Consider the following 17,936-nt stretch of genomic DNA (forward strand, 5'->3'; position numbering starts at 1 on the left):
CAAAATACAACAAACAATCAAACAAAAGCAACTGCTCTCTCAAAAATGGACAATGTCCAAAGCTAGTAAACCGTTAGGAAGGCCAGCTTTTGCTCGCTGCAGACCTTTATTTGCAATGTGCTGCACAATAGTGCTTAATTCTCCTGAGTTCTAGGACCTTAGATTGCAATGTGAGGGAAAGGGCTAAAGGATAAAACTACTACCTTTTGGCGGCCAGTCAAAAGGAGGTATACGAAGTGGGAGATGAGTTCTCGGTTGATTATACTCAAGTCAATATATTTATTTATTTTTTAATATTTATTTAGTTAGTTGCGGCACACGGACCCTTAGTTGCAGCATGTGGGATCTAGTTCCCTGTCAGCCCAGGACCGGGGATCGAACCCGGGCCCCCTCCACTGGGAGCACGGAGCCTTAGCCACTGGACCACCAGGGAAGTCCCAAGTCAATATGTTTAGTTTTTAACTCTTAATAAGTGCTAAGCAAGGCATGACCATTGCCTTTACATTTTCAGAAGGTTCTGAATTACCCTGTACTATTGTCAACTTGGTCACCTCAACTCCATTTCATGTTTCTGCCTCCATATGTTTGCTTTTATTTTTCTCCCTTGTTGGAAGGGTACAGATTTTTAGGACATAGATCCCTAAGGGAAACTGGAGACGTTATAAGGAGAATTCTGACTGGATAAGACCACTGGGGATTGTTTCATGTACTGTTGATTAGTACATGCACCAGAAATTGCTGTCTCCTTTATTAAGAAAACCAAAGTCTAGGACCCGGAAAGGAAAGGGGAATGTATGTTCCGAAGGGAGTGTCTTAAGACGGGCCTTAAAGGTTTTATTAGAGAATGTTGACTAGGATGCAGCCCAGCTCAGACCGTAGGAAGGACCACGGTTTTCAAGGCTTGTAGAATCCGATCACAGTCTGTTCCGTTCCATGGAAAGGTTCTTTTCAAAGAGGTCCGCCTTGGATCGTGTGAAGGACTTATTGACAGAAGCGTGTGGCACCAAGGATATATACAACTAGAGAAGTTTCAGGTGGGAGATTGACCTCAGGGCACAGCTCAGAAAGTCAGTCATCCAGTGACAAGTCTCCGAGGAAACAGTTCAAGGACCGTAGCTGGAAAGCAGGGGATCAAGTACTAAGTCCACGGTGGGAAGAGAAGAAATCAGAATTCATGTAGCTGCGCTGGCCTCTCTAGGCCTGCCTGTGGCTGTGCAGTATCGTGCTGGGATACTGTGAGCCTTTTGTCCCTGAGTGGCTGTCGTTGTAACTAACGGTCAAGGGGAGCAGAGGCATTTGTCCGACACTGCTGCTAAACGCTGGCCCCAAGCTCCCTCTGCAGCTCTGTGTGTGTATTGGTCAGGTGCAGGGTGAAAGGCACGCTTGGAGACATGAAACCCCACCTTCAGAAAAGCCTGTTGATATATTTAAACAGCTGTGTATGCAAATCATTTTACTAGCTTTCATGGAATAACGACAAAGTCCATCAGGAAACTGGCAGTAACAAAGCAGAAAGTACACAGACATAAATGGAACTTTCTGGTGTTTTGAAATACTTTGAACAGAGCCTCCTCTCTAAGTTAATGTTTGAACATGAATCTGGGGGAACATTCACTGGATATATACTTGAAGTGAAAAAGACAACAACAACATAGGTTTGAGTCCCAGTGTCTGTGTGATCTTGCTTAAATGGTATTTACTTTTGAAACATCGCTAATAATACCAGTCTGACATCCCCCATAGGGTCATTGTGAGGATCAAAATCAAGGTAATATAGGTGAAGTGCTTTGTAATTGGTTAAGTTCTATAAAATATGAACGTTAATTGCTAGGTTGTTTCAGTGTTTCTTTTCACAGTTATTTTGGGAAAGTGTCAGTTCATTGAGCCAAAGAATTCCTGGAAATCAGCCCCTATTAACAGGGAAGTACTTAATATAATAAAAAATTTGTTCCAATATATAATAGTTTAAAATTTGAACTTGACCTTTGGCTTTGCAACAGAACAGTCTATGAGAGGGAACCTCAGGGTGCAGGGTTCAGTCACTGGGGAAGAAAATAAGCTGGAAGGAGGGAAGCTTGGAGCAGAAGCAGCTCAGATCCTAGGCCCCAGGAGCTGCCGCCCCGCGTGAAAGAAGCTCGGTGACAGTGACGGAGGCAGGGTGAGGGGACGGAACGTTCGGTTTTCCTGTCATTCCTTTCTTTTATGGCGCAATCCTCTCCTTTCTGAGGTGTCTTTTCCAAAATGGTGCCTCTCATGTCACCTCGTGATACATACACTCTCTGCCAGATACAAGATTAAAGAAAGTCACTGCCTGTGTTGAAAACTTCATTTAAGTATGAGATTCTTCCTAACACAACCCATGTAAACGCAGCCAATAAACTAAAAAGTGGAAAAATCTCAAAACCTTGCCTTCCTGCCATTCACTCATTTCCTCACAATGCCTGAGCCCTTGTACATGCTGGACACTGGTCCAGCCCCTCCAGATGTGTCAGAGATGGAAACCAGCCCAGGTCCTGAGCCCGTGGATCAGATGCTACCGGCAGAGTCTGACAGTAAACAGTAAACAAAATAAATATGAAAAGTTGTGGGGTCTAAGAGGCGATACTCTCTGAAGAAAACAGAGCAGAGTAAGGGGATTAGTGGCTGAAAATCTTTCTAAGAAGGTCAGCCTACATATAAAACCAAAATAATGTGAGATAAGAGTCAAGAGATGGGAAATTTTAAAAATAAGAAGGGGAGAAGGAGGAGGGAAAACCTGAGTGCCTTCCATCTGGAATATTCTGTTTGACTGAGGTGCTTCTTTACAGTCAGTTTTATGCTCCAGAGTCTAGTTTACTGGAACCCTCCAGTACTGGAATGTAGAAAAAACTACTGCCTTAAAACCCTGTCAGCCCAGGAGCACCCGGCGACAAATTACAGCTGAGGATTGCCAAAGACCTGAAAATTAGACCTGTCTGGGATGACAATACCTTTAAGTGTCTAGTTATTTATGGCTCTCTTTCTTCCGTAGAGAAGTGGAAGTGCCATATAAAAGTATGTGCAAGAGGATAAAATAAGTAGTTCAGATAATCAGGACAAAGAGGATATAAGGATAAGAAAATAAAACTGGGACAAGAGTCACACAGAGAAACGTACCGTTGTAGAGGTGACCTTGGAAGGATGGCTCTAAGCGTCCACGGGGCCAAAGTAAGGAGTAGATTAGGATCAGTTACGTAAGTCGCGATATCCTTAAACTGAAAACAATCCAGTTGTTCACAAGAAGGAAGCTTTTCCTGTTCCCATTTTCTTAGATCTGAGACCAGCTTATTTCATGAAGACTCGCAGGAAGACTGAGTGACCTAGTGGCCGGCATTCTTGACAAGGAGTTCCTGGCACCTTACGAATATAATAGGCCGGTAGCTCAGTGCAGGGGGTGCAATTCAGAAGAAGCAGATCTAGATGGGACCAAAGCAAAGTGTTTCAAAAACAGAATCTGGTACAGCTCAGCGAATAGACGCCCTTTCTTACAGCCCTTCCTGGTAATAGATTGTCACAAGCAGGCTTTTCAGTAAGAATGATTGTGAGAATCAAGGGTTGTGGGCAGTGGCAGGAAGCTGGAGGCCAGCTGTTCCCTGCTCCTCGTGGAGGTCTAGTCCTTGAGCTTCGACACACAAGCTGGTTGGGATTTCAGGTGCTGATGGGATGGCCCCTTGCTGGCCTGAGCCTGGCGTCCTCTCAGGCCTGTCCTTACTGGCAGCCACGTGGGACTGAGGCCCCGAGTCACACACACCATGGATTATTGTATATTTGTGATCTTCCTAAATTCATGTATTTGTTTCCTGTCAGATGCGTTCCCGAGGAATTTTTATGTAAACAATCATGCCATCTACAGATAAAGACAGTGTTACTCTTTCCTTTCCAATCTATTCAGCTGTTTTTATTTCTTCTTTACCTTTTTTTTCCACTAGCTGGGAACTCAGACAGAAATAGAAATAGCAAGAGTAGACATCCTTCTTTTCAACCCGACCCTGAGGGCAAAGCAACCAGCCTTTCACCATTGAGTATACTATTAGCTGTTGTTTTTTTTATTGTGTCTTTTATTAGATTGAAGAAGTCCCCTGTGTTCCTCATTGGCTGAGAGTTTTTATAATGAATGGATGTTGAATTTTGCCAGTTGCTTTTTCTGCATCTATTGAGATGATCATGTTTTCTTTTTTAAGCAGCTTATTAAATGAATTACACTGATTGGTTCTCATCTGCTGAGCTAACGTTGCATTCCTGGGATAAATCCAGCCGTGATACAATGTCCTTTTGTGTATTGCTGGGTTCCATTTGTTAATGTTCTGTTATAGTTTTTTGTTTTTCTCTGTTCATGCTGCACATGGAATCCTCCTGAATCTGCCTCACTCACCTGCCTGCCGCGAGGCTAGGATGACGGGGTTCACCTGGGACTGTCCATTGGAGCGCCTCGTGTGGCCTCTGCGTGTGACTGCTGCTCAGAGCTTGGCGGCTGGGTTCTAAGAGAGGGTGTTCTGCAGGGAGATTCCTGGGAGGGAGTGCCTGGAGAGCGGGCATTCCAAGCCACCAGGCACTAGCTGGGTGGCTTTTTCTAACGTAACCTTGGAAGTCACGTAGCATCACTTCCCTCACACCCTGTGGGTTGAAGCGGTCACAGCCCACTGGGATTCAAGGGGAGGATATGCAGGAGCTTGTGGTCGTTTTCTGAAACCCCACGGATAATGACACTGATTTTCCAGGCTTGGAAATGTATTGGCTCTCATAGAAATAAAGAGGTCAGTTCAGCTTGTAATCCATGTTCGCTAGTCACATGATTTTTTTGAAAGTCTGGCACCACTGTGTCAGGGGAGGAGTGCTTTGTTCTTATAACTTCTCAAAAATAAACAGAAGAGAAACTACTGTGTTTTATCTAGCCATGAAAATTTTTATCTGGAATATTTCTCCTCACACTTGATAGAAAAGGCACATGGTATAAAGTCCCCCCCCCCCCCCGTCTTCCTCCACTTGCGCAGTTCTCCCCCACCCCCCCTCCCCCGAAACAGACGGCTGCTGCTCTCCTTTTATAACCATGACATCCCATAACGGTACTAGTTTTCAAACAGCTTTAAAACATGTTTCTGAAACATCTTTTCAAATAAAAAAATAATAAAGAGAGGTGGAATATTAATGTTGCTTTGTGAGTTAGACTTTTTCCTTAATTATTAACTCTTTTAGATTTTATTATGAAATTTTTAGATAAAACCAACCATCTAGAGCCCAGTATCTATAATTGAAAGAGCAGTAGATTCAGGGTATTTGAGTTTATTTCACATCCAGCAATTTTTAGTGTCTTAGCTTTTGCTCCTTCCATCCGTTACCCTCCCTTTCTTCCTCATCTTCTGAAACTTTCCTAAAGCAAAACAATAATAACACAGAGCCCCTAGAAGTAGGCAAGAAAAAGAGCAGCAATCTCATTTTTCAAATGGGTGAAAAATATAATATGAAGACATTCACAGAAAAGGAAAAAAAACGATCCTTAAGCAAATGAAAAGCTTACTTAAGATAAACGCAAGATAAAAATGCGCTGTTACCGTCTTTTACTTATCAGATTTTGTTTTTATTTTTTTACGTTACAACCCTCATGTGCACCTGTATTAAATAGTAGTGGCATAGTACATACTCATTTTATCATAGACATTTTTCATAATTTCTTATAGTCTGTCACTTGATCAACATTTATTTGTATAATTATGATTTTTAATGACTACACTAAACTGTACTATAACTTTAAGGCCTTCCCTAATTTGGGGCATTTAGGTTGTCTTCATGTTCTTGCTGTAATAAGTTATACAGCTTTGAATATCTTCCTTCATTTATCTTTTTTCTTCTGTTGAATTATTTCCTTAGGATAAATTCCTAATGGAATCATAAGGATAAAGAGTTTGAGCGTTGTTATGGATCTTTGTATGTGCTGCTGTATTTTGCAAATTGTTACCAGAATAAATAGTGTGACCAGCAGTCACCGAGGGCACTGGGACCACGCAGTGCTCGGCGTGTGGAACCACACCACCAGGCCTGGGCATTGTCGCTTAAAGAGAAAATTATTCTTTTAGGACACAAAAGCAGTGTATCACACTTCTATTAATTTTTACATTTTTTCATTGCAGCCTTCTCTATGGTTTTCAGGCATCAGTATGACTTACTCGAAAAAGGGTGCCTAACCCTTAGCTGCTCTTCTAGGCAGCCGGCCAAGGGTCAGGGGCTGTGCTCCCTCCCTCGTGGCCCCCCTGTCTGTGTTAAGCCCCCCTTCCCCCCTGCCTCGCATGAGAGGTCATCTTACTCAGGACACAGGTGGCTCCGCACGTGCCCAGCCACGTGCTTTTCTTCCTGCGTGTCTTCCCTCCCCCTACTGCCGCATTCTCTCTCTCTGTACCTTTTCCTTTTGAGATCTCATTTTGAATATTTTTATCCATTCATCTTTTAAACAGATCATCCAGTGAGGCTCACACTTCTTCGTGGCTTCCGTTGTTGTAGTTTATCCTCGTGGTTCCATTTATAAGTGACAGTGGCGCCAGCCCCTGGCCAGAGGTAGGTCCTCTCTGCTGTGTCTCTCCTGCCTGAAGCTTGCCCGGCCGGTGAAGACGTTCCTTCAGTCTGGAACTTGCCTGCATCTTTCTCTGCATTTGGAGCAGCATTAATTTTTTTTGTTGGGTAACAGATAACCTCATACTTAGTGGCTAAAGCAGCACTCACTTGTTATGTCACGACCGCCGTGCGTCAGCAGTCCGGTGCAGAGGGCCTGGTCCCCCGCCCAGGGTCTCGACAGGTTGAAATCAGGGTGTCACCAGGCCACGTTCGCCTCTGGAGCTCAGGGTCCTGTCTTCCCTCATTCGGGCTGTCAGGAGAATCCATTTCCTCACGATCGCGGGAGTGAGCTTCCCATCTTCTTGCTGCCGCCAGGGCCTCCCTTGGCTCCCGGAGGCCTCCGTCCAGGTCTGGCCACACCTGGGCCTCCTCTCTTCACGTCAGCTCAGCTCTCCTAAGCCAGCAGGAGACTCTCTGGAGTTTGCTAAGATGGACTTGCATAAAGTAACCTAATCCCAGCAGTGAAACCCTGGGGATTGGGGAGCAGTCCCTAAGGGGTCCCCTCGCAGGGCGTGTGCGTGGGGGTGGGCGTCCTGAGCCATCTCAGCGCCCCCAGCGTCCTGCTCACCCCTCAGAGTCCAGTCGAAATGACGCTGTCTCGTGAGCTTTTCCCTGTGCTGGGCGTTGCTCCCTTGCCCCCTTCGCACAGCAGTTTGTGTCTTCCATCTCACTCTGCTTCACGTGAATGAACCCGAGACTTCATGTGTTGCCATAGGTCTGAACTACACGCTCACCCTCGGAGGGGCTGGTGCCACGTGTGCATGTCACCTTGGCGGGCTTGCTCCTTGTGTGTTACTGGGGCAGCTTTTACTAAGAGTCAGAGTGTGTTCTAGTACACTGAGGGTTCTTGGAGGCTGGACACACACTTCCTGAATATCAGTGGTCCACTGTGGCATGTTTTGAACAAACCTGCCCATCTCGTAAGCCACCTGGGGACAGAGCCTGTGTTTTCTCTCCTCTCTGTAACCTGAACATAGAGGCTGAATGTTGGAAAAAGGGCGAGCGCAGATTACAGGAAAGTATCTCAGAGGCAGGAACCAGGGCTTAGCCAGCCTGGGATTTAAGCAGAAATGAAAGACAGTATTAGAGAAGTTCGACTCCAGAGTGCCTCGGGGAGGGGAGCGAGGGATGTGGGGAGCACGAAAACTGTAAGATCGGGGTCCCCTTGGGTGTCTCCGCGGCCCCTCCCCCCCCCCCAGCACCCTTCTGGTCGGCACTCACCACGGCCTTATCTGGGTGTCAGGAGTGGGATGGACCTGTGGACCCTCGTGCTCTTTTTTTTTTTTTAAACTTTTTATTTTATATTGGAGTATTGCCCTTGTGCTTTTTAACCTGTTGTCTTGTCTTCTTTCTTCTTTGTAGCTGGTGCTGAAGATCAGATCGGTTGGGCCTTTGGCCTTGGGCTGGAGCGGCTGGCCATGGTCCTCTACGACATCCCCGACATCCGCCTCTTCTGGAGTGAGGATGAGCGCTTCCTGAAGCAGTTCTGTGTGCAGGACATCAACCAGAAGGTGAAGTTCCAGGTAACTGACATGAAAGAATCAAGTAGATGATAATTGAGGGGGTTACGTGCCTGAAAATAAAATCATTGTATTTAAAGATAGTGTGACTTTGAAAAGAGGTTGTAAATAGAGATTCATAAACACACAGGAGATCATACACCTCCTGAAATTGTATGCTGAAAAAAGAGGATTTATCAAGCCTGTTAGTCTAAGCAGAGAACAAATTTTGGGCTTTATTAATGGCTATTTTATCATGAAATATCCATCTTTATCACTGATGATACTTTCACAGTTCAGCTTTTTTTGATGCTAATCTAGACACATTGGCTTTCCTGTGGTTAGTGTTTGCAATGTATATTTTTTTCGTGATTTTATTTTCACTTTCTGTCTTTATATTAAAAACGTGTCTCTTGTAAACAGTTGGGTCTTTTTGTAAACCCATATTTAATTGGAGTGTTGAATATACCTTACACTTAACATAATTACATGGGATGTTCTTGGGTTTAATTTTATTATCTTAGTTCTTACTCATTTTCTCTTTCTGTTCCTTATTTCTTTATTTGGAAATTGAGGTTTTGTGGGTGTGTTTCGGATGGCTTTTGTATTATATTTTATTACCCTATTGCTATTTAGTTTCACCATTTTTTGTATTATTTTTAAGTGGTTATTCTAGATTACAATATGTATAATTAATTCATCACACTTTACCATGAGTAACTATTACAACTTCATGAAACATTTAACAGCCTTACAATAGTGTAATTCTATTTACTCTGCCTTTTTTTGTATTATTATTGCCATGTTTTATTTCTCTGTGTATTATGATCCCATAATACGTTGCTCTATTTGCTTCAAATAGCCAATTGTCCTTTAAAGAAATTGAAAACTATATTATTTTATATTTTCCTTGATATTTGCCCCACTGATCACCATTGCTTTCTGCCTATCATGATTTTTCTCTGTGTTCATTTTCTTCAAGTCTGAAGAACTTTGTTTACCATTTCTCGTAGTGCAGCATGAATTTTCCCAGCTTCTGTTTGGAAATGCCTTTGTTTCACCTTTATTTTTTAGGACTATTTTCCATGAATATAGATGTCTAGGTTGCCAATGTTTGTGCGTGTTTTTTTTTTTTCTTTTTTTTCTCTTAGCTCTTTAAACATGTCATTTCATTGCCTCTATCTTTTCACTCTGGTTTTTAGCAGGTTGACCTGTGTATGACTTTTCTGTCTGTTATCTTGCTCGGGGTTTTGCTGTCTTAAATTAGTGACTTTCAACCCTCTTTGAAAATTCTCATTTGGTATCTCTTCCGGCAATTCTCCTCCTTTCTTTCTCTGCTTTTCAGGTGGTAACTGCATGTGTATCAGGCCATTTGCACGTGTGCCATAGAACTCTGATGCCCGGGGTTTGACTTTTTTTATTTTCTCGCTCTGTGCTTCATGTTGGACAGTTTTTCTTGTCTTAGCTTTGGGTTTACGCATCTTCTCTGTCGTGTCCAGTTAGCCATTAAGCCCCTCCAATGAGTTAATCGTTCCAGATGCTGTAGTCATCAGTTTCTACTTGCTTCCTTTTTAGAGTTTTTATGACTCTGATGAAATTCTCCATCTTTTCACCCATTTTGTACATTTTCCCTTAAATTCTTTAGCATATTCGTAGTAGTGATTTTTAAGTCCTTGTCTGTTACTTCCAACCCTTTAGTTCTGTTGTTCTCCTTTTAATCTTCTCTTTCTTCTTAGCTATGGGTCACACTTTTCCTGCTTCTTCACTCGTCCTACTTTTTAAATGGTGGACAGCGCTTTTCCTCGGGAAGCCCTACCCTTTCCCTGGTCAGGCGGCGAAGGTGATGAGCCGGATCCCTTTGTCGTAAGGAGTCGTCGAACTGAATTTCACGTCTCCTCTCCTCTCAGCGGTGAGACCTGGCTGAGCGGTAGAGGTTGGGGTCTGCGTGTGAGGTTATGTGATCTCTCTCTGCTTTCCACCCAGCTGCCAGCTTCCTCCAGCACCGATGCTTGCTGAGCAAAAAGACCAGGAGGGAGACTGGGCTGCAGTGAGGGCTGGCTGTCTCTGCATTTTCCAATCTGCCAAGAGCCAGGCCTGGCTGGGCAACATGTGGCTCATCCCTCCTCATTCCAGCAGAGTTTCTTTACCAACCGCAGCTGTCTTCCGCCTACTCGTGCCCAGCGGTGGAAGCTCTGGAATCTAGGGCTCGTCTCTGTCTGGAATTCTGTTCGTTCAGACTTGCATCCAGATCTCTTTTGGTATCTTTTATGACAAAAGGTTTCTAAATTTATTGTTTTCTCATGCTTACAGTGGGACCGATGGTTTTTTTGTGACTTTTATAGCCTAACTAGAAGTAGAACCTTCTATCATTTATTTGATGGTCTGGTTTCATTTTTGTTGGCCTTTTTTTAGAAAAAAAAACAAAAACCTATTCTTAAACTTTTTACTTTTTTTTTAACTTTAAATTTTTTTTTTACTTTTTGCTAAGCTGCTTCTTTTTATTCTAGCACCAGGTCCTTCTTGGTTAATTTGGAAGAAAACGCCATCTAAATGATCAAAAGCAGAACCTGGCTAAGGCTCTAAGTTTTTCTCATTCAGTCCTTCATTTATTGAGTCATTTATTAAATTGGCCAACATTGATGGAACACCAACCAGCACTGAATGGAGCATTGGGCTCAACACCACGGTGGGGCAAGCACAGATGAATGACGCAGTTGTGACCACAAGCTAGTGGTTGAAGTCAAGTTTTAAGTGGGCTCACAACTGTCTTCTCTTCAGAGGATCCAGGAGTAGACAATGGGTCTCTTGTATTAAATGTCATTAAAAAAACTTTCCTGCCTTCAAAGTAGAAAATCGGCGTGTGCATATCTGCACTATTATATAATTTATATGGTTACCTTTGTGTAATGAACTTAATAACTTCTGGTAGGGTAGTTAGGATTTGATTGCTGAAAAAGTAGATGTCTGTAAAATGCTTTGTAAATTATAGATCACGGAGAGCTATTTCCTAATTATTCACTTATAATTATTATCTATTGATTATATTCTGTGTTAGTTTCCTATTGCTAATGTAACAACTTACCACAAACCTAGCAGCTTCAAACAATATGTCTTTACTATTTTACAGTCCTGGAGGTCAGAACTTCAAAATTGATCTGACAGGGCTCAGCCTCAGGTGTCAGCAGGGCTGGCTCTGTCTGGAGGCTCCAGGGGAGACCCCACCTCCTGCATTTGTCAGCTTCTGGGCCCGACCTCATTCCTGGCTCCTGGCTCTGTATCGCTTTACGTTCTTTCCTTTCCTTCCCTGTGTGGTCACGTTGCCTCCTCTCTGAATTTTTGTCTCTTCTTACAAGGGCCCTTGTGACAAGATAATCTCCACATATCAAGATCTTTTCATAATCGTACCTGTAAAGTTCTTTTTGAGCGTAAGGCAACATATTCACGGGTTCCAGGGATTGGGATGTGGACATCTCTGAGGGTCGTTATTCAGCCCATCACATGCACCTTTATCTATTCCATTTCCATCATGGCAAACTGCCTGCTTCAGATAGAATAGAGCAGATTTTGTTGTTAGGTGTAAGTAATACAGATAGTATGAAAGTGTTAGCGATTTTTAACTATTTGTGTGGAGTAGTCGTGGTTCTACATATGAGGGGAATAAGGGACTGCTTTTGTCCGTTCATGTTGTTGGCCTGGCTTACGAAGAACGTTTAACATGATTATAAGAAGATGGTGCAGCTGAGACTGAAGGTACAGAGTTAGGCTGATGTAATCCGGGCACTGACTGTGAGAGGGTCTCCAGCCAGCCCCGTGGGCTCCGAGGTCAGTCGTGGACAGACTCCTGGGAAACTGTCAGAGTTAGTCCTTGCTGTCCCTGGGGTACCAGGCATCAATGGCGAGTGCTCTGCTGTACGAGGGCTGGGAGTTTCTTACGGCCACGGCTGGCCATTTTCCCTTATTTTGTGTCTTCCTGCAGTCACGGTCAGTGCACCGTAGTCTGGGCATTAATATGTTTAGTGCCTTATCATACTTGCCATTTGTTGAGTGCTGCGTACAAGCTACTGAACTAGTTTCCCTATATTATAGCTTTCATTCTTCAGAGTCCAATGGGGGTTCTATTAACCCATTTTACAGATGATGAAACTGAGGCTTGGAACCACCAGGGAACTCAACCATAATAACGCTGCTAGTAAGGGACCGAGCTAGGATTTTATCTAAAGCTGACTCCAGGGAGCTCCTAGTATTGAGCTGGTAAACTGTTGTTGCCTAAACCGGGGCACTGTCCTGGAGTCAGTAAGATGAAATGGACAGTTCCTGACTTCAGGCTGTTTCCAATCTAGAGGAGGAGACAGATTTATCAAGAGATAATTATCAAATAATATGAAGTACAGTGATGGGCTACACATAGGTGAATGTAGAATTTTGCTGACGCTGACCAGTGCACGTGGAGGTCAAAATTTTCTTCTTCTTTTTTCTTAAAATCCTATTTTGCTAGTTAATTTCTGAATCCTTCCATGTCTCTCCAGAATTGTATTAGGACTTGAGCCTGTGATTATTTGCTAATCTCCAGGGCTTGGAATAGTTCCTAGATCTGGTTTCGCTGTCATCGTCATAAGTGTTGTCTGGTAGAGACTTAGTGCAGGATTATGCGTGTTTCCTCATTCTGTTCCCAAATAAATCCGGCTGGGAGAATCCCGTCAGCTTCGTTGTGTCGTCGTTAAATTAATGGATCTCAGTTTTTTTCACTATTTCCCTGTGCATTTTTTCCATCTCACCCAAAAAAAGCACGTAAATATTTTTCTTTCGCTGGAAGAAGGATCTTTATCCCAGAAGAAAGTAATAGGAAGAGGTAGAGGAAGAAGCAGGGGAGATGACCAGCCGTAGGACCTTTTATACATGCCCTGTAGTCATCGTTGATAGTCAGGTGCGGAGAGAAGCAGTGAGCAGGAGAACGGACCCGTTTGCCGTGGGAACCACCCTGGTGCTTTTATGTAAAGCATTCAGAGCAGACCCTGTCACCCAGTGAGCATTTCATCCACGTTAAGCATCATTCCTGTTGTCACCACCACCACAGCCACTGTGAGCACGGCGGCCACTGTCCTCATGATTCCTGGTCCTTGGTGCCCGCGGTTTCCATCTTCAGCTCGCTTTGCCAGCCTTATGATGTGAGGACATTTCACCGACCCACAGTCTGCTGAGTCCTATGGAATGCGGCCCCGTGTTTGTATTGGGGCCTCTGTCATCGGAGACCTGTGGATTTATGACTGCTTTTTATTTTTGTGAAAGCAGGGGGTCTTGTGATACATTTACATATTAGAGAATCACTACCATGAATTTCTTTCCTGTTTAATACACTTCTTTAGAAAACTAAGAGTGAGGGCCTCAGCGTCTTCTTGTAGCATAGACTGGAAGATGGTGCACACGCTCAACGTCCGTATTACACTTCTTGGCCATTAGCCTGATGGAAATGTAAAAGAACTTCCTGTTTATTGACAGCACATTAAATCTTCAATCCTGCTGATCATCTATCCAATCTGACGAATCATGTGCAATATATTTTAGGAAAAAGTCTGGCCTTTCTGTCTTCGCAACCAGAGGGATCAGTTTATACTGTACAGGACCATTTAAACCAAATACTAATAACTGATGGATCATAAGTTAAAACTTACAGTCTTAGTAGTAACTTCATAATGTATGTATATGTATGTCAGACTGTCACCTTAAGATGTACAGCTTTGACTTGTCAGTTATACCTCCATAAAGCTGGGTGGGGGGAGTCATAGTTTTAAAAGGAGATCATGAGAATAGAGACCAGAGACAAATACAAGTATGAAGGGAGGGATTGCCACAGGGAGAAAGAACAATGTCAAGCGAGCAGTGGCCGGGAGGTCAGTGGGCTTTTCCCGGGTGTGGGTATTGGGAGGTACCAGTTACAGGACAGCAGTAGGGATGCTTCTGGCTTCAACCAAGGAAGGCCCAACTGAAATGGCTTAAATGAGAGGCACAAGAGCAGGAAGCCCTGGATGATGCTCTGGGTCCTTGAGTGTTTTCCCCTCAGGCTTGAACGATGGTGGCAGGAGCATTAACCATCACCTCATACGACGGGGCCCAGAGGCAGAAAAAGAAACGCCCTTGTTTCCTTTGTAAGCGTGAAGAAGTTTCCCAGAAGTCCTCCGCAGACTTTTGTCACATCTCCTCTTCGAGGGAGCTGGAATGCTCTGTGAACTTAGCCTGCTGTACTTACCCTGAGCTCTTAGCATAAGGCTTAACCGGGCCAGATGTGGACAAGCAGACCGTACAGGCCGCGCCACGTCTTACTGCGGCGGCCGTTGTTATGAAGAGAGACGGTCGCCTGTGAAACGCGGTGGTGGGGCTGCTGGAAAAGCTCTTCCAGCCTTAAACGTTTACCCTCTGCTGCCTGTGGTTTGGAATCACCCCTTAGAGTTTGCTTCCTTCAGTTTAGTGCTTTGATTCCCTGGTCACATGTAAAGTACCCCCTTTGCGTGCACCTGGCTGTGCCTGTTTTCATAGGACAGCTGGATGGGATGTGTGGACAGGATGTGGCTATGGGATACTTTCTTCTCTGTTTGAAATTGAGTATAGAGATCAGGGTCACCAGGGCACATCCACCTGAGTTATAACTACATTGGCCAAAGGAAAGAAGCCTGGAAGGCTAACCTCAGGGTGACTCAGCCTGGGAATGAGACCCTCAGAGCTATCAAAGGAGGAATAGCAAGCGTTGATCAGAGCCCATTCAAGCGAAACATTTAAGGCTTTTATTGATATTCTGGGGACCGAATAAAATGAAAACAATTTACCTTACTAAGTTATTAGTCAAGAAAGGCAAGTATGGTGGTTCTGTAATCTCTAATTTGCCTCATCCTGTACGAAAGGAAAAGCAAAACTCTTCACTGTTTCAACTGGGAGTGTGCTCTGCTCCTTTACTCAAAGGATGAGAGGAGCATTTGGGTTCATCTGAAACTTAAAGTCAGCCTGTGTTTAGACAGAAAAATGAGAGTTACTGTGTGATTACGTTATCACACTGCTTTTCAAACTGCATTTCGGTTGGCATTTCATATGTATAATCTTGTGGTCTTGAAAATGAAGAATGGCTAACGTAGGCAGTGATTTATATGGTGGATAGCTTAATTATTCTGTCACTTGGCTGAGTAATGAATCAACTGTTTTCTTTCCATTTGAGTGAAGAATTTATTTTCTCAAGGGCCTCCCTGTGAGATTTATAAATAACAATTATAGACTGTAATTCACGACCAAGGACAGTGGATTATAAATAGATGACCCTTGTAGAGCCCATTCGGCAGAGTTTGAACTCCCAGTTAATTGCTGGTTAGGAACCAAGTAGCTATTGTATATTTATCTTTATTCATTTTTAAAATGACGAAATCTTCTAAATATACAAACATACATTTACTGATTTGATTTGCTAATAATGTAGAACAGTGTACCCTCCACCCAGGAAATTTGCTGGGATTTACCACAGATTCTTATAAAGAAGAAAAGCATTCGAAATGCAGTTGACACACCTGTGCCTCCCTGATGGACGCCCCCTTCCTCTTTCCTCCCCAGAGGTGACCACTGCCTTCAGTTTGATGTTGACCATCCTCATGTTATTACCGCATTTGCATATCTCCAAAAACAATTTGTAGGATTGCTTCAAAATGTAATGCATTAAACGGCCACAGTAACTAAAAAAAAAAGAAATTCACTTTGCTGTGGCTTTCACCTGAAACTAACACAACATTGCAAATCAACTATACTCCAATATAAAACTAAAAATTAAATTTAAAATTAATTAAAAATTCAGAGAGATTTAATGAGGAATTTGATGAGCGTATTCCAAAATTTATGTGGAAATGCAGAGAGCCAGAAATAGCCAAACAACCAAGTTGAAGGATTTGCTCACTTTGACGTCGAGTCTTTTTTTAAAAGCTACAGCAATTGTGAGAGTGTGGAGCTGATGCAAGATGGACACAGAGGCCCGGAGAAGGCGGGAGCCCAGAAACACACCTCAGCATTATTTCTGGGCTCATGGCAGGGCCTGCACTATGGAACGGGCTGGAGGAGGAGACTTCTGTGCAAACGAAGCACGGATAATTGAGTATCCATATGGAAAAAGTGAAACTTGACCCCAGACTCCTAATTATTCAACAGTGAATTCCAGGGGGTTTGCAGATCTAAGTGGAAAAGGCAATTTATCAGCTACTGACTTTGAAAAAGTCATCTTACCATGAATGATTCTTTGATTCTTATTGGAGTAAATTGAATTGGGGAGATTGAACTAAATGAACTATGGTAATACAAAATTAAACCTGATTAAATGTCTGAGCCTGAGAGTTTTGGAATAAGTATTTATTTAAAGTGGTTGCTGTAGGTTTTTTGTAAAGCCTTTTATCAAATTAAGGATGTTTCCTTCTATTTCTAGTTTGCTAAGAGTTTTCATCATAAATGACTCTTAAAATTTATCACACCCTTTCGTATATTTTGAGGTGATCTCACGAGTTTTTGGCTTTGTTCTGTTGATGTGGTGACATATAGTGATTGCTTTTTGGATGTTAAAACAGTCATCTGTTCCTGAAATAAACAAAGCTTGGTTGGGATATATTATCTTTTTTATACATTTCTGGATTTGATTTGTAAAGATTTGTTGAGGATTTAAAAATCTGTGTTCAGGGGTGAGATAGGCCTGGAATTTTCTCTTTCTTATGTCCTTGTCAGGTTTTGATGCTAAGATTTGTAATATCCTCATAAAACTAATTTGGAACTATTTTTCTGTTCTCTGGATTTTGAAGATTGATGTTATTTCTTTCTTACGTGTTTGATCATATTTACCAGTGAAGTAGTCTGGGCCTGGAGTTTTCTTTGTGGGAAATTTGAAACCACAGATTAAATTTCTTAGTCGCTATTAGGCTCTTCAGGTTGTTTTATTTTGTGTCACTTTGTTAAATTGTATTTTTTTCTAGGAACTTGTCCATTTCATCTAACTTTCAAACGTGTTGGCATAAAATTGTAATATTCTCTTATTATCCTGACATTCAAAAAAAATCTTTAAAAATTAGTCAATAGTTGAGCACATTTACTAACATTTTATCAAATTTTGTGTTCACCTTTTTTTTTTTTTCCATACAGAGCCTCCTCTTAGAGTTTATTTTTCTTTTTAATGACATATATTCTTTGACTATTTTTCCTGTGAGCCATTACAAGTGGTAAATTCTTGTGGCCTCTGTGTATGTGAAAATGTCTTCACGTTGCCTCATTCGTGGGTGATAATGTCAGGGAGTCTAAAATTCCAGAAGGGCAGTCATTCTCCTGTAGGGCTTTGAAGACATTCCTTCTGGCCTTCGTTCTTGAGAAGTCTCATGTGAACCAAAGTGTTACTTCTCTGTAGATAATAATGCCTTTTCTCTTGGCTAGTGTTTAAGGCTTTCTCTTTACATTTGATGTTCTCCCATTTTACAAAGATGTGTCCTTTTTTTTTTTTTTTTAAAGTACATCTTTTAATAATCCCCCCATTCATAGGAAGTTTTCCTTTTTTAAAAAAATATTGATTGAGCTTCCCTGGTGACGCAGTGGTTGAGAGTCCACCTGCCAGTGCAGGGGACACGGGTTCGTGCCCCGGTCCGGGAAGATCCCACATGCCACAGAGTGGGCCCGTGGGCCATGGCCGCTGAGCCTGCGCGTCCGGAGCCTGTGCTCTGCAACGGGAGAGGCCACAACAGTGAGAGGCCCGCGTACCGGAAAAAAAATATATATATATGTATAGATTGATGGATTGATTGATTTTTGGCTGCGTCGGGT

At 42.9% G+C, this 17,936-nt stretch overlaps 1 protein-coding gene across 6 annotated transcripts in view; it reads left to right on the forward strand.

Moving 5' to 3' along the window:
• The window catches only part of FARS2 (phenylalanyl-tRNA synthetase 2, mitochondrial), a 387,381-nt gene that overhangs the window by 210,502 nt on the left and 158,943 nt on the right, over positions 1–17,936 (forward strand). For all 6 annotated transcript variants that reach the window (XM_029244287.1, XM_029244282.1, XM_029244286.1 and 3 more), the window contains one exon: positions 7,984–8,144. In XM_029244287.1, the coding sequence (XP_029100120.1) occupies positions 7,984–8,144 (161 nt within the window). The remainder of the gene's footprint in view (positions 1–7,983; positions 8,145–17,936) is intronic.

Source organism: Monodon monoceros, unplaced genomic scaffold, assembly GCF_005190385.1.
Source record: "Monodon monoceros isolate NGI ecotype Baffin Bay Population unplaced genomic scaffold, NGI_Narwhal_1 Super_Scaffold_3, whole genome shotgun sequence".
Taxonomy (NCBI): domain Eukaryota; kingdom Metazoa; phylum Chordata; class Mammalia; order Artiodactyla; family Monodontidae; genus Monodon; species Monodon monoceros.